At 44.6% G+C, this 17,103-nt stretch overlaps 1 protein-coding gene across 2 annotated transcripts in view; it reads right to left on the bottom strand.

The window, feature by feature from the left end:
• Positions 1–17,103, bottom strand: part of plxna1b (plexin A1b) — a 221,644-nt gene that overhangs the window by 128,067 nt on the left and 76,474 nt on the right. For both annotated transcript variants that reach the window (XM_079509891.1, XM_079509892.1), the window contains exon 4: positions 1,485–1,625. In XM_079509891.1, coding sequence (XP_079366017.1) covers positions 1,485–1,625 — 141 coding nt within the window. The remainder of the gene's footprint in view (positions 1–1,484; positions 1,626–17,103) is intronic.

Below are 17,103 nucleotides of genomic sequence, written 5' to 3'. Positions count from 1 at the left end.
GGTTTTTCTGGTTACTTATTAAATGCAGACATTATCATTCACATGTGGTACAATCCCTCTGCCTCTGCCCTCCTTCATTCACACACTGCACTAATGAGACAGGGAAGCGAGAGCAGCAGCTGTGGCCAGGGAGCGAGAGAGACGCCACACGCTGCGCGCACACACACACCCTCACACCCCTCATCACCACACACCCCCACCACCTCGCCATCAAAGTGGACACGATCCTAAGCCTGCGGTGGGACTGGTAATGACCACAGGCACGCACATCCTACGCATGTGAACTGTAACAAAGCTGTGTGTGTGTGTGTGTGTGTGTGTGTGTGTGTGTGTGTGTGTGTGTGTGTGTGTGTGTGTGTGTGTGTGTGTGTGTGTGTGTGTGTGTAATGGCCTGATTATTAGCAGGATATAGACATGAAGCTAACGTGTAGTTGGTAGTAGTTCTCTAAGATGTGTTGGGTGTACCTGTATGTGTGTTACAGTAGTACAGTGTCTATGGGGTTGCAGAGCCACTAATGACCAGTGGTGGAAAAAATACACACATTCTGTACTTAAGTAAAAGTATCATTACTGAAGTGTAGAATTACTCTGTTACAAGTGAAAGTCCGGAATTTAACGTTTACTTGAGTACGTATTGGTGACAAAATGTACCAAAAGTAGAGTACTCATTATGTATTTTGTTTCAAGTTTTCAAATGTCTAACAATATTTTGAAAATAGCCGATCTACAAGCTCACAATGCGTCGCTATGCAACACATTATGAACTTGTAGACCTGCTATTTTCAAATGGCTGAAATGTATATAGAATTGAAGTAGTAACTAGTAAGTAAAGGTTTAGAAGTAAAATTATTGGAAATTGGAAATACAAATAACATACAAATAACAAAAAAATTGCCAAGTACTTACTTAAGTAAATGTACTTAGTTACTTTCCACCACTACTAATGACTATGGTTGAGCTCTGCTATGGACAATTACCACAAGAACCCTATGGAGCGACGTTAGCTAGTTGCTCCTTTATGTGAATCCTCATTGTGTAGGAAAATACGATACAAAGGCGTATATGTGTGAGCTGGCTCATTCGTTTGTGTGTGCGTGCATGCGTGCGTGCGTGGAGTCTTTCATTTTGTGAAGGCCCCTGAACCCAGATGGAAAGACGTAATTGGCGTCACGTAACAAGGCATCGTTAACTTCACACCATCACCTGTGTGGCTGCATGGAGACATGCTGAATATGGAGGATAATGATGGGAGAGATACGGTCTGTGTGTGTTTATGTGTGTGCATGTGTTTTGTGAAGGCAACCATGTATAGTATGCATACAAACGCTAATAGAATCAAATCAAATGCAAAACGGCTTGAAACAGCTATTCAAGCCACTTTCTATTAGCGTTTGTACACATGCTATACATATATACATGGAAAATACTGTGTGTCTGTGTGCGTGCGTGCGCACATATGTGTGTGTGTATGTCCAGTGATGTACCTGGCGGTCAGTCAGTGTGTAGATGAACTGCTGGTCAGGACTGAACATCATATCTCTCAGTATGGGATGTCCTGCCTCGCTCACGGTCACCTTCTCGTACAGCACCGCTGGATGGTTGGGATTCACCGAGTTCACCAAAATCTACAAAGACACAAAGAAAAAAACATTCAAATACACTGAAACGCCTCAGGAAATCAAGGGAAATACTATACAGGTAATGTACACACACTTTTTTTCCCCTTAAGGAAAGCTATCAACCTTATCCCCACGTTGGTCACTATAGCAGTAGTTCTCAGACATTTTCATGTCAAGGACTCCCAAATCGAATATGGCTTTGTGTTAAAACTGTCGTTTTGCTGAGGACCCCACAGAACCAACTCAAGGACTCCTGGGTGTCCCTGGACCCCACTTTGACTACCGGTTCACTATAGGACAGTATTCTACTTGCTTTGTGTCTTATTAGAGGTGGGCTGTGGATGGATAGCCCATGATGTCATGAGTAAAAAGCCTGAAGTACTGAAGCCTCGCAACAATACAAATGCAATAACATACAAAAATGTATTGGCTTCAAGAACGAGCTGAAGAATATAAGAAAGAATATACTGTACATATACATATATGAAAAAGATAATGTCTAGATAATGTTAATCACATAGGACTGCATGGTAGCATGCGCCGTGAGGATCCATCTGTGTCCATCAGAGTTCTACCTTTGTTTATTCCATTGAGACCTGGAACGCATCCATGTCACGTTAGCGTTTAACCACATTAACCATTAACCCATTTTGGGCGGGAACCCCTTTTGGTGTTTTAAACATTATGTTATAATTTAGCTATTGAAAAATAGCAGATCTACAAGCTCATAGCGCGCCACCGAGTGGCGCGCTATGAACTTGTAGGTCTGCTATTTTTGAAAAATCGTTAAAATTTGCCTTTTTCTTTCCGAAAATTGTCATGATTTAGAAAACTTTTTTTTTTTAATTTCGACGTCAGGCCTGAATGGGTTATGGAGCTGGTACTGCAGCAAAGACCTATACTGAAAGTGCTATTGGAAATGAAAGAATGATATACAGCGCCTACTACTGTAACACTGGCTCACCGCACCGAGCACCTGAAAGAATGATATACAGTGTCTACTACTGTAACACTGGCTCACCGCACCGAGCACCCGAGAACAACTGTGGGAGATTGTCTTTCAATTTCAACAGAAACTTAATCAACCCAAACACCTGTAGCCAAATACAACGATTTGTATCACTGCGCGCGCACACACGCACGCATACGCACACGCACACACACACACTTTGTAAGCTATGGCAGATAATTTGCCCCGATATGGAAAGTAATGATGCAGATACAGATAGGAGATTGTCGGGACAGAATGGCTGTGAGCCAAAGTCATCTCAGCAGCAAATGGAAAGCGCAGAGTATCGGCAGGGGCCAGTATTAGCTCTCCATTACTGGACTGAGTCCACTCCCACCAAACAGCCTACAGTGGCATGGCAATGACACCGTACACACACACACACACAAAAAAAATGACGAGATGCAAAAAAAAAGAAGAAAAAACACACCCACACACTGACAGAAACACAGATTGGTGTGTAACAGCATACACACAGACACACAAAGACACACACATTGGTGTGTGTCTTTGTGTGTGTCTTTGCCCCCCCCCCCCCCCCCCACACACACACACACACACACACAGTGGCTATGCTGCAATCTCACAAACAGAAACCAGGGGCAACAATCCCATTATCTTTCTGTCTCTCTCTTTGTGTGTGTGTGTGTGTGTGTGTGTGTGTGTGTGTGTGTGTGTGTGTGTGTGTGTGTGTGTGTGTGTGTGTGTGTGTGTGTGTGTGTGTGTGTGTGTGTGTGTGTGTACATGCGCGTGCACTTGTGTGAGAGAGGGGGAGAGACAGAAAGAAAGAGCTTGTAAGGCTGTGATAAAGCACAGGAGATCAGAGGAAATATGGATGTTATTATCTGGATAATGGGCCAGTAAACAAAGGATACATTTCATTCACGGATGGCTCCTATCTTGATGTGCACACACACACGTGTTTCTAAGTGCAGATATCGGGAATAGGAAAAATGCAGAGCTGACACGCGCACACACACACACACACACACACACACACACACACACATGTGTGTAAGAAAATGAAGACAGAATACAGAGAAGAGGAGAAGGGAAATTGTTTGTTTTCCCCATCTACAGGCTTCCACCATGAAGAAGAGCATGAAGGTAGGTATATAGGGCTCTCTCTCTCTCTCTCTCTCTCTCTCTAACTTACCCCAAACAAACAGTCCGTCTGTCTGGGGCTAATCTCGCAAACCACTGGACCGATCAGTGCCACATTTCTCAAGGAATTCAATACCAAGGAACTCAATGCATTTTTCACGCTTTATATATAGATTCTTTTATATTTTTTAACTTCAATGGCGGTCAGACACCTTTCTGCATTAAAAATGCACAAAACAAAACCTTTTAATTACTTATTCTAAAGTAGTGTAGGGTTTTAATCTGTCATCTCTATAACATGTGCATTCCTGTGCACATGTTATAATGATATATCATGCAGAATAAATAATTCTAATAACACATCTATGAAATCATCAAAGCTGCATCAGTATCACTTGGAGACAACCCAGAGAAAGTACAAAGAACCTGTAGTATACTTCCAAGCCGTAGTCTCAAATCTCACAGCTGTCAACATTGATGACAAACAACTAAATATGGCAAGCTAGCTTTGAAAGCTTCTTATCAAGTTGCATGGTGGTGCTGAGTGGAGAAAAGAAATGTGTCAATTCAGCTACAGCCCAAACTAGTTAGCAAGCTAGCACACAAAACCAAACAAAAGAAAACCAGGCAAACAACCAAGCACGACAAACAAATATGTGCGAGAGAGAGAGAGAGAGAGAGAGAGAGAGAGAGAGAGAGAGAGAGAGAGAGAGAGAGAGAGAGTGTAAGGGATAGAAAAGTGGATAGATGGATGAACGGATGGATGGACGGACAGAGGGTGGGATACACGGGCAACGTCTATCTAATTTAATCAATGTGAGCTATTCTGCCTGGGAAACGAGAGGGTGAATCTAATAAAGGGGTTAATACAAGGGAGCCATGCATTTAGTTGGCTTTAAAGGTTGCCAGTGGAAAAGGGCTGCGTGCGTGCGTGTGTGTGTGTGTGTGCGTGTGCGTGTGCGCGTGTGTGTGTGTGTGTGTGTGTGTGTGTGTGTGTGTGTGTGTGTGTGTGCAATGCATGTGCACATTCTGTGCATGTGTGTGTGCAGAAAAAAGAAAATGTGAGCGAGGAAATCAATGCAACGGGCCCTAAGTGATGATAGAAGGCAGGTCCATGCAGTGCTAACATTGTCCCATTGTCTCTCTGGTATTACTTGGCGTGTGTAGTAAGTGCTTGATGGATCATTCTGAGAAGGATGCTGTGCTGGTGTTTTCAGGAAGGGCACATTTCTACTGCCTTGTCAACATGGTTAATGTAACATTAAGAGCCCCTTAAACACATCAAAGGGCTCGTCTTAAGTAAAGATGAAGTGAGGATACAAAAAAGGAAAAGGGGGGAGGGGGGGTAAGGCATGTGTAAGGAAAAACCAAAGGAATGAAACAAGCAAGAAGAAAATTATGTAAAAGAGCTCCCTCTTTTTTATCTTCCAGATAGGAAGAGAAAGATGAGTGGCGATGTAAAGAAACAGTAATGCCACCAAAAAAAAGGAGACGTTAAATAAAAACGGGACCTGGTACCGCGTACATTTCCCTCTCCTCTCTCTGGAGGCAGGGTTTATCTTTGCCAGCCAGGCCTGGTTAGCTCTGATAGACACAGAGGATAGCTAGGTAGTGATAGGGAGGCTGCAGGGAGGAAGGGGGTGGGGGTGGGGAGCAGGGTGGCGATAAGACACTGGGAAGTCAATAGGAATGACGCCTGTCATAGCCGCGAGTGACAACCAACGGAGCTCCTGATACATGATAGGGGGGGACAGACATGGACAGGAGTGGAGAGAGGGAGAGGGAGAGGGAGAGGGAGAGGGAGAGAGAGAGACAGAGACAGACAGACAGACAGACAGAGAGATACAGAGAGAGAGAGATGCATTTTAATGCTACCTGGGTTCGCTAGGAGATAGGAGACTTTGCATGGTAACACAAGGAAGGGAGGAAGGAAGGAAGTAGGGAAAGAAGGAAGGAAGGAAATCCTTCCTTCCTTCTTTCCCTACTATTTAATGAGGTAATAACGGTTGGTTGGCTGGAGTCAGTGTGACATTCAGACACATCCCTATGCAGGTCAAGAGAATGGAACACTATGTACGTATATCCAGGTGTTAGCATGCTGTCTGTTAGCCATACACCATGGGAATGCTATTGCCATGTCTTTGAAGTTTAAAAGCGTGTGTGCTGGATGATAACTAAGCAATGTGGGACTGAACGTTAAATGTACCTGGCTCGCTAATGGCATGTTGCGCGCACACGCACACGCACACGCACACGCACACGCACACTATATATGTACTGTAGGGGTACACTTGACATAACTAGGTCTGCCATGCATAATGGTAGCAGGCCTCACATTCTTGCCTTTGAAGTAAGGGGCCCTGTGTGTGTGTGTGATGAAGGGGCCCCCAGTAGAGCGGGGTTCAGGGGAGGATGAAGGAAGGGAGGGAGGAAGGGAGGGAGGGAGGGAGGGAGGGAGGAAGGGTGAGAAAGAAAGAATTGAACGAAAAGAGTCAACACAACAGTCTCTACAAGGTGATTAACAGGTGGCAACATCCTGCTCAGCTGAAGAAGTATGGTGATAATAGGTATGAGACCTGACCACAGATGTTCCACACAAAACATGTGATAAAACAATCAGACCATCAGAGCTGGGAGGAGACGCAACTCCAACATTATAGACGAGTCTAAATGCTCTCCCAGCAGCCCCGCTGCCCTACATTTCATGGCAATCCACCAACTAGATTTAGTGGACATTTTGGCCTAAAGCTGGTGTTAGAGGAAAGGCCACATAAGCCAGTCGGGTTTGTCCTCTGGGGAGCACAAGGTGCACAGCAAGTTCAATGGCAATCCAGACAGTAGGTATTTAGATACCGAAGCCAACGCTAGTGTTTGCACTGGCTTTGGTCTGACTCTTGCTTATCTTGTTTGTATTCGCACACTATCAACTATTCATGGAGTTAACCAAAATACAAATACTACCCTATTTGAAAGTGTTTTTATGGGAAATCAAACAGCTGAAGTCCTTTGCACGGACAATCTGTTATATTATTGCAGTGGTTCTCCAACATTTTAATTTCAAGTACCTGTAAGGGTCTATTTGGAACCCCTAAAGGAACCCTGAGGAAGGAATCCTTTACTTTCAGAGCCAATGTGTTAACAAGACTAACACGATTCACATGAAGCGACGTTATCTACACCTCAACTCCACTGGACTGGAGTAACCTAACTGGTGACATTACAACCCCAACATTATTCTGATTTCCTGCCACACACACACACACACACACACACACACACGTGCTCAAAGTCCAGTTTCATGAAGATGAGCTTGTCTTGCAGCACAGCAAGTACAATTATAACTCAATGGCTCGAGTGAGCGGAAGTTAAGCCCAGACCTCAATGTTTTTGCACGTTACGCATATGACGTCACTGAACGTCCGTCCACCTCCATGAACGTGCTGCAGTTCCACTTTTCGCCAGTAGGTAGTGGCAGCTTCAACGTTGGATAGCCTTACTGGGAGCTTGAGTTCACCCAGTCAGAGGGCCTTCTCTGACATACCGTATAGGTGAGATATGAACACACACACACACACACAGGCTGGAATGTCAGCGTGTCCACAATGTGCGTCTGGAGTGAGGTTATTTTAAGGTCTGCGGAGAAACGCAAACATTCACTAAACCTCTTCCTCACCTCCTGAGGAGAGAAGTGATACAGCGTCATGTGAGATTGGTCTCTCTCTCTCTCGTCTCTGAGACAAGAGGCCCTTGCTGTGCTGAAGAGACGGCATTGCTTCACATGACGAGAGAGAGAGAGAAACAGAGGGACAGACGGCTCGGTGATCCCTGGCATGTCTCCCTAATGTATAGCGCGCGTATGAAACGGTCTGTTTCATTTCAACAGGCCTCAATATATAAATTAAAAACAGTGATTGCTGAATCCCTCCGTTTCTGAGGACAGTTTTCAGCCACTAAGCCTCTAAGTAATTACAGTCACAACCCTCACGGGTCCACTTTTACAATGCAGCATTAATTTAGCCAAAACCAGACGGTCTGAGATCACAGCAGGTGATGTCATTACGCATGTTTTTGAAAGTCGTTTGGAGCTGGTTAAGTGCCTGAGAAGTTACTGTTACAGTTGCCCTTAAAGCAAGTGTTGCTCCACTAGTCTACATGCTTGGCCACTGTAGCGCACTGTATTATTTCCAATGGCTGGCGTAGTTGCTATGCTGGAATCATAACCAGTTAGATTTGTTATTCATCCATCTGTCTGATGGTTATTCAAGTGTGAGCCTGTAGCCATTCACACACTGCACAAAAAGGTCACACACACACACACACACACACACACACACACACACACACACACACACACACACACACACACACACACACACACACACACACACACACACACACACACACACACACACACACACACACACACACACACACACACACACACACACACACACACACACACACACACACTAAATGGGTGTGGGCTGCTTTAATAGCAAATGAATACTATCCATCACCATTAGGCTTTTTAATCCACATGCTCCCTGTAAAACACCTCCTCATCCCTCTATCTCGCTCTCCCAACTCTCTCATCCATCCTTCAGTCTCTCTCCCTCTCTAAATTAAAAGCCTATAGCTAGTGCATCGTCAGATAAGTGTGCTATGAGTCACTAGACACGGCATGTTGGCGGCATTTCATCTTCCAACAACGCTAAATCACACTAACTCAATCATCTGCATGGAGATACACACCCGCACACACACTCACCCCCACCACACACTCACCCCCACCACACACACACACACACACACACACACACACACACACACACACACACACACACACACACACACACACACACACACACACACACACACACACACACACACACACACACACACACACACACACACACACACACACACACACACACACACACACACACACACCCTCCCCCCCCCAAAAAAGAGGTGTCTTACCAAGACTGATCTTATCAGGTGTCTGGGAAGCACGGAGGAGAAATTCCACCACAACATTATCGCACGCAATAAGATGAGCCTGGAAGATAGGTTCTCTCAAATTCAATACCTCTTTAGTGTCACCATTTAAATGAGAAAAGGCCCCTCTTACAGTGCAGTGTGATAGAAATCCCTTATGTGATATCTCAGCTGAAACAATATTACACATTTACATAAAGAGCTGCGAAGAGGATATATGGCAAGTCACATTTTTTAAAACGCATACGACATGTCCTCTACTAAGTGTGATGTTGAATATACAGCTATCGCTGCGTTTTAATATGCCATAACACATGACAGATAAGGCCCACAGCACCGCCGGGCTCCATGCTAACCAAAGCCAACCAATGGCTGGCAGCCTTGCAGCTAATGTGAACATCAAAGTCATTGAGAACAAAAAGCCAAGTTGGAGCAGCTAACCGCGAGCGTTATCAAAAACAGGAAAGTAGAAACTAAACAGAGATTGGGTAGAGTGGTAAAGCAATGATGGGCAACCGATGCTATCAGCGGTGTGTGTGTGTGTGTGTGTGTGCGTGTGAGTGTGTGCGTGCGTGGGTGCGTGTGTGCGTGTGGCTTTAACCACAGAGAAGTGGAACACACACAAACACAGGAAAAGGTAGGCTGGGAAATGGATTGCTTGTGTGTTTAGCGTGAATTCTCACACGCGCGTGCGTGCGTGCGTGTGTGTATAGGTTGGATGTCAATGTATGCTAATGCATGTGAGCACATTCGTGTAAAAGGTTTGCATTTCATCCAAACGTATATGTGTACCTTTGTGTGTGGCTAGAGCAAATAGACAATACACAACAGTGTAATTCTATAGTAGGGCTGTCACGATAATGAATGATCTATTGACTATTAATTGTCATACAAATAATTGCGATGAATGACATGAATAACAATTACATTTCGGTTTGCCTTTTAGAATTCATGATAAACAAAAGGTTCACAGGGCAGACAAATAACATAAATAAATGACTGACAAAGATGGTACAAATAATCAAAATAAAGAATGTAGGCCTACTAGTATGGCTAATATAGGCCATGTTTAATAATTGTATACATCAAAAAACGTTTAAAGTGGAAATGGCCGATCTACAAGCTCACAACGCCTCGAAACACATTGTGAGATTGTATGTGATGAAATGATACAGAGAGATTAATGGAAACGATATTATATAGTAGTTGTGAGAGGCCTATGCAATGATGAACCAAATGAACAACCCTTCCACCCTACGCTCCATGATCCCTCATTAAGCTTCACTCCTGATCCACAGGGATATTCACACAGGTGTCATCTTGTAGTCACACCACACTACTTGACCTGACATCTACTAAATACCACCCATTCAGTAGGACCACTCTGAATGGAACCTCAGCTACACACATAATTACTGAGGTAGGTGACATAATTACTAAGGTGTGTGTGTGTGTATGTGTGTGTGTGTGTGTGGCCGCGTATGTCTCTTCCTGTGGGAGCGCCAAAGTGATTACATGGCTACTGGTGCCTCTAATAGGCTATTTTAAAGAGCGGGGGGGGGGGGGGGGGACAGAGAGATAGAGAGACAGAAGGAGAGAGAGAGAGAGCAGAGAGAGACAGAGTAGAGAGAGTAGAGACAGAAAGAGAGACTGATTTTTTTTTCATCTTCCTAGTGAAGCGCTAGAATCCTGCTGGAGGAATTCCAGGGTTGCTATGTGGGTGTGTTTTGACTGTGTTGTCATGTACAGTAACTGTGTGTGTGTGTGTGTGTGTGTGTGTGTGTGTGTGTGTGTGTGTGTGTGTGTGTGTGTGTGTGTGTGTGTGTGTGTGTGTGTGTGTGTGTGTGTGTGTGTGTGTGTGTGTGTGTGTGAGAGAAACACAAGGGGGTTAAGGGGATACAGGCCAAAACCACACCTCAGCATAGCGTGTGCCAAATCAATCCCAACCACAAATACCTCTCCCTCTATCCCTTTATTCACTCGTCTGCCTTTTCATTCTTTCTCCTTCCATCCCTCCCCTTCCTTACAACACCCCACTTCTCCCCTAGCACATGCACACACACGCACGCACACACACACACACACACATCCATAAATCTCATCCTACACGCCTTCATCCACCCAGAACGTGGAGTGTGACGGGGCTTCCCTGAACCATGTGGAAAAACAATGCACCACAAACACTCCAGAGACATAGAGAGAGAGAGATAAACACATTGCAGGAGAGAGAGAGCGAGGGACAGAGGACGACAGGAGGAGACATGAGAAGCATAAAGGTCACGACCTCTGGGGTGACATGTAGCTGCACTGGACATGAAATGACAAAACCACAGCTTTGTCATTAGCTGATAAAAACATGATAAATAAACATGTCCGGAATTAGGAATAAAGTTCCTCCTAGTCATAACAACAGGAAGCCTTGTGGTCCAAGTGCAAGAGAGGAAAAGCAATGGTGGGGGTTGGTTAGAGAGACGCGCACACACGCACACACGCACACGCACACACACACACACACACACACACACACACACACACACACAATGTGCGGTAGTTTGTCCAGAATGAGGAATGCAGATGGGCTTTAAAATGAGACTTTATAGTGTGGTTTAGTGCAAGTTACAATAGCAGTGGGCTGACAGTGGTTTATAGCACACGCACAGGAGTTAAACTAGCACTGAGGATTTTACACACAAAAAAACAAAGAACTCTCTTCTTTGTTTTTAATTTCTATTAAAGTATTTACAATCTCTGACTACCGGTATACTATGTTATACATATACTATGTTATACATTGCCTGTTTGTGTGTGTGTGTGTGTGTGTGTGTTTGTGTGTATGTGTGCACGTGTGGACACACAGTGTGTGCGTGCGTGCGTGCTCACAGATCATGGAAACCCAGAGGAGGCACATTCCTAACATGGTTGCCTTAATCCCACCCTGCTCAGAATTCACCACTGCCTCAGCAACTGTTCTCTGTATGCGTGTGTGTGTGTGTGTGTGTGTGTGTGTGTGTGTGTGTGTGTGTGTGTGTGTGTGTGTGTGTGTGTGTGTGTGTGTGTGTGTGTGTGTGTGTGTGTGTGTGTGTGTGTGTTTGAGTGAGTGCGTGCGTGCGTGCGTGTCTGTCTGTACCAGTGACTCTGCATGTATTGACACCTGTGAACATACTGTATAAACACACAGTCTGACCATTTCAGTGAACCGGTGTGAACCAGTGTGCAGCAGCGTGCATGTGGCCCACATGTTGTAACTAACACCTGATACCCACAGGGTGCACGCCGCTAATCTGTCTGCGGATATAGGGGCCAAACCAGTACATGTTTTCCACAACTCCTCCATCACATAGCTAGGGGAAATGGAACACTATATGACCATGTCAAACCTGAGGGTGAAAGCTCTCTCGTGAGAGAGAGAGAGAGAGAGAGAGAGAGAGAGAAGGGCAGATAGAGCAACATAGAGAGAGAGAGAGAGAGAGAGAGAGAGAGAGAGAGAGAAGGGCAGATAGAGCAACATAGAGAGAGAGAGAGAGGGCAATAACCCCTACTACACCGGGCAAGCTGATAACGCGGCGTGAACCTATTGACGCATCTGTCAGAGCATGGTTCTATTTCTGAGCGTTGATGTGTGATGTTTGTTTTTACCTGTTTGAACATTCTAAATTCTCTTCTGAGAAACACAAGTCTGCTTTTGTTTATATTAAACAAAAGCAACATCTGCGGTCCTGAAAATCTGTGAAACTACAGTAGTCCTGTCTTCCTTTGTACATATTAAATTAATTGATTACATCAGCACCTTAAAGAAATATGGATGAGGAGAATTCTCTTGCAGGCAGGCAGAACGGAGAGACGAGAAAGACAATACACCAAAGTGAACAGAACAGAACATCACATGTGTGAGTGCATTACAGTACCTCTCTCACTCTATTTGGGTCAGTGCGGTTGAAATTATTAATAATTGTTATGGTAAACAAGTGGCCTCACATGACGCGCATCACTGATGCGAACGTCATTGACATTTTATATCTGTCAGAGCCTTAATAAACTGTGTAATGTTAAGTCATGGATGTTTTAATTCCTTCACTCAGTCTTTTCTCTAGGGACTACTTTTGGCTAGACCTTTTAAATCAATCTGTGCTTTAAAATTCATTCAAACACAATAATTATATAGCTTTGGTAAAGATGCTGTTCTGAGATTAATGGAGTCAAATGGTTTCCTTTCCCTCGAAAAACAAACTATGTTATACTTTGGAAAATAGTCCAATGTGAGTTGTAGTCATTGGACCAAACATGCCAGACCTTTAATGAAATAATTAAATTAGTCTACACTCTCTCCACCCTAATCCAATATTATTAATGGATTAGACGTAAGACCTTTCGGCAGAGTTAAATAGGTTAACACAGTAGAGTACAGTGTACAGAGTAACCTGCAGGCAGCATTCCTTCATTAACTGAAAACGAAGACGAATAAAAAAACATTGGAATCAACGAGTGCAGTTGACCTACAGTATTCAGTCAGCCAATCCTCCATGGAAGAGTTTACGTAACTTTGGTGGCATCAGCGCTGTTTGAGGTTTTAGGCCATTCACATCTCATCCACAACCACAAACACTTTCAGTCGCTAGGGCCACATTTACAAAGATATATTCACCACATGCACATGAGATACAGAGAAACAGAGCAGCAAAGGAGAAAAAAAAGAAATGAGAGAGTGCATGAAAGACAAAGTAAAATCATTTGGTAAATGACACATGGTGATGGCACAAGATCCATCACTTGTGCCCGATTTTGTTTAGGAGCGATCTCGGAATGCGATACGCGACGGCCGGTGGGATTTGCGATGTTAGCTTAACACGGGTGGACTAGATTAGTGTTGTTTTCCCAAAGAGCAGAACTATGTTTTTCTAAGCAGAAAGAAAATATTATGCCTTCTGCCGAGAGGTAGAGAGAGAGACAGTACTGATGGATGAGGCAGAGTTATCAAAGCGCAAGATCTGGACAGAGAGAGAGAGAGAGAGAGTCCCTAACATGCAGCCAAGCATCTACAGGAAATGTATGTACACACACACGGCATCAAGTATCATTGTGTAGCGATTATTGGACGGTGAATATGACTTTATCGAGAGCTGCTCGATCAGTCACCAAAATACGAGACTTTAAGACAGACCTCGTCTGTAGATGTGTGCTTGTTCTCTCTCACTGGCACGCCCGCGCGCCCGCCCGCCCGCCCCGCCCCACACACACACACACACACACACACACACACACACACACACACACTTGATCTGACCACCATGCTCTCTCTCTCCCCGGTCACTCATTCAGGTGAGCCCAACCCCTTTTTTACCCAGGGTTGACAGCTTTTGGCTGGGATTAACCTGAGGAAAGTCCCTGGCTCCGCTTTGGGCCGAGTGCTGGGAATCCACACCAAAGAGAAAGAGAGAGAGAGAGAGAGAGAAAGAGAGAGGGGATTCTGTCTCACAGACTGTGAACAAAATAAATATATATAACAATGTTAGAGCAGAGTGTGAGTTTCATTCTGGGAACCACACAGGAATGAAATGAAATGCTTTTCCTTTTCCGACATCCCTCTCATTGGGTTCATCCAGCGTTCCTTCTCATTCTGTCCTTTATACATCAGTTCATCTCTCAGCAGGACAAGTTTTCACAGTGCCCCCCTTGTGCTGTTATAAACCATAGGGAGACCGCTGGCAGCTGCCACCAAATACAGTTAACATGTCTGAGTGAAGAACTGACTGGATGAGATGGAGAGAGAAAGGGAGAGAGGAAGAAGGGGAGAGAGAGTCAGAGAGAGTAAACCAACTGGGGGGGAGGGGCATTAAAGTCATCCATTGGGGCAGGAACAAACTATAATATGAGACCACCCAAGGGAGCCATAGCCTTCACTGTCTTATTAAAATACTTTAAATACTTTATTATGTTACACTGGATGTGTGTTGGTAGGGTCAGGGTGTACTGTATATGTTACATGGTTACATTTAGCAGTGTCCTACTGTAGTCTTTCATGTGCACGCACACACACACACACACACGCACGCGTGCGCGAACATCTTACGCAGTAAAACACTCAGTGTTCATATCAACTCTGAGGCACCTATAAAGAACATATGAAGAGGGTTACCTCTTGTTGACCCCACTCCTCCCTAATGCTTTCAGATAGCTATTTTGAAATGTGTTGCAATATTTCACTCCCCTTCCCATTTCTGCATGGTGAATCATGTGGTTTGAGCAAACTCAGCATATGCTGAACACGAGTTCAGTGAAGTGCATCAGTAAGCGAAGGCAACGAACCACATTCAACATGTCCTCCTCGCTGGTTGGAGAAGGTTACTGTGCAAGGTCACGATGCCCTTTATTTACACCAAATCCTTTTTTATTAAAGCCATTTCAACTTGCTATTTTGGGCATATCAATATACGCTTAAGCTAAGAATCTTCAAACGTTTTGAAATCATTTTCAAAAACAATATTGCGATGCGGGCTTGTAGATTGGCAACCTTTGCTAATCGTCATACAATGAAGTATATTGGGTTCAAGCGGTTAAGACAGATGGGTTGTCACTTTGAGGGAAGCAGGCGGAGATTAGACACCCATTGGCGTTCCAGCCAATGGGTGGATCAAGCCACTACTGTGCTGTTGGTCTGCTATCGCAGTGGTTCCCAAACCTTTTCATGCCAAGGACCCCCAAATTGACACCAATTAGCCCGCGGACCCCCATTTGAAAAGATATGCCAGGGACCCCCATAAGAGATCTTTACGGCTCTAGCAGTGATTCTCAACCCGTTTAAATTCAAAGACACCCAGGTTGACATGCATTAGTCTACGGACCCCCATTTAATGGCATTTCTATCTCTGGGACCCCCAATTTATATTGTAAAATCAATGTTAATTTAACTCTGAGAGTGTACAAATGGAACCAAATGGACCCTAATGGGTCCACTCTCAGAGTTACAGACCCATAAGGGTCCATTTGGTTCCAAACTATCATTTAGCTGGGGACCCCCTGGAACTCCCTCAAGGACCCCTGGGTGTCCCCGGACCCCACTTTGGGAACCACTGTGCTATGGAACCAGAATTCACGAGGCAACCAGAGTCGGTAGACAACTGAACAGGGAGGAATGTTATACGGTCCAGGCCGAGGTCAGCACTGAGCAGAAGCAGCGTAGTCTGTGCATAACGTCTACTAAATTCTCCACTACCAGACCTACGCCATATTTTAGCGGGTCGTGGAGGAGTGCACTGTACACAGATAAAGACGAGGGATGCAGCGGGGCGAGGCGATGGAGCAGTTAGGCGTAGGTGGACGTTATTGTAGGTGATGTACAGACACATGTATTGTTAATGGCAGGAATACAGACATGTACCGTACATCATCCACATGCCTCTCTATATGTACTCTGGCACTGTGCAAACAGAGAGCCACATCCACATATACACTTTTTTTATATGCGTGAAACTATGCAACACGCGCACGCACGCACACTCAAAGCATACCATCCTAGCTGTGTCAGAGCAGCTGCTAAGACCAGGTGGAGGACCAGGTGCCACGCTTCTGCCCCACGATTAATTGCCGTTCAAATACGGTAATTGCGATTAACCATTTATTTCTTTTTTTTCTGGGCAGAGATGATAAAATACAGAAATATACAAAGAAATGAAAATAATGTACTATGGCCAAAACGGGCCATGCATTAAATCATTCTGAATATGTTTTATACAAATTTACTGAAGAAAAGAACAAGCTCACACTGCGACTTGCAGATCGGCTAGTTTTGATTTTGCTATTCAACACATTCACCATTTCGCTATTCTTCAACAGATGAATATCTACAGATGAACTGGAAAAAAATCTGCCGATTATGTATAAACACAGCTGTGATCATCTCAAATAAGTGCAATGGGGTCGTGATGTAATAATTGTGACAGACAGTGTCTACTGGTAGCCACGGTAACAGGATGGCGCCGGGCCACTTGATCTCCAGGCTGCCGGGGAGGAGGAGGAGGAGGGTAAAGGGGCGGGGCCATATCTCATCTGGTTCCCACTGTGGGCAGTTCAGACAGTACAGCCCACCCACGCTACGCCCACTCCCTGCCAAATCGCCATAATTAGGATGTATAATTGGCTTGCACTGCATGCCGCGGTGCCCCCACCCCCCTGTTCCAGTCCCACAGCAATCAGTCATTCATTCAGCAATCATAGAATTAGGACAAGCTGAAATGCTGAAATTTACCAATGCTTTTTTCCAGAGGGTGTATATATTTTTTTAATGTGCCCAACATCGCAATGTACTGTATATGCAACAACATGCGATAATGGACCAATATGTGCAGTGTTCAAAATGTAAAAGTTGTGTTCTGCCTC

This window comes from Electrona antarctica (assembly GCF_951216825.1).
Source record: "Electrona antarctica genome assembly, chromosome: 9".
In the NCBI taxonomy this organism is placed as follows: Eukaryota; Metazoa; Chordata; class Actinopteri; order Myctophiformes; family Myctophidae; genus Electrona; species Electrona antarctica.
Note: the sequence above shows the minus strand (reverse complement) of the source record. Positions and strands in the feature narration are given on the sequence as shown.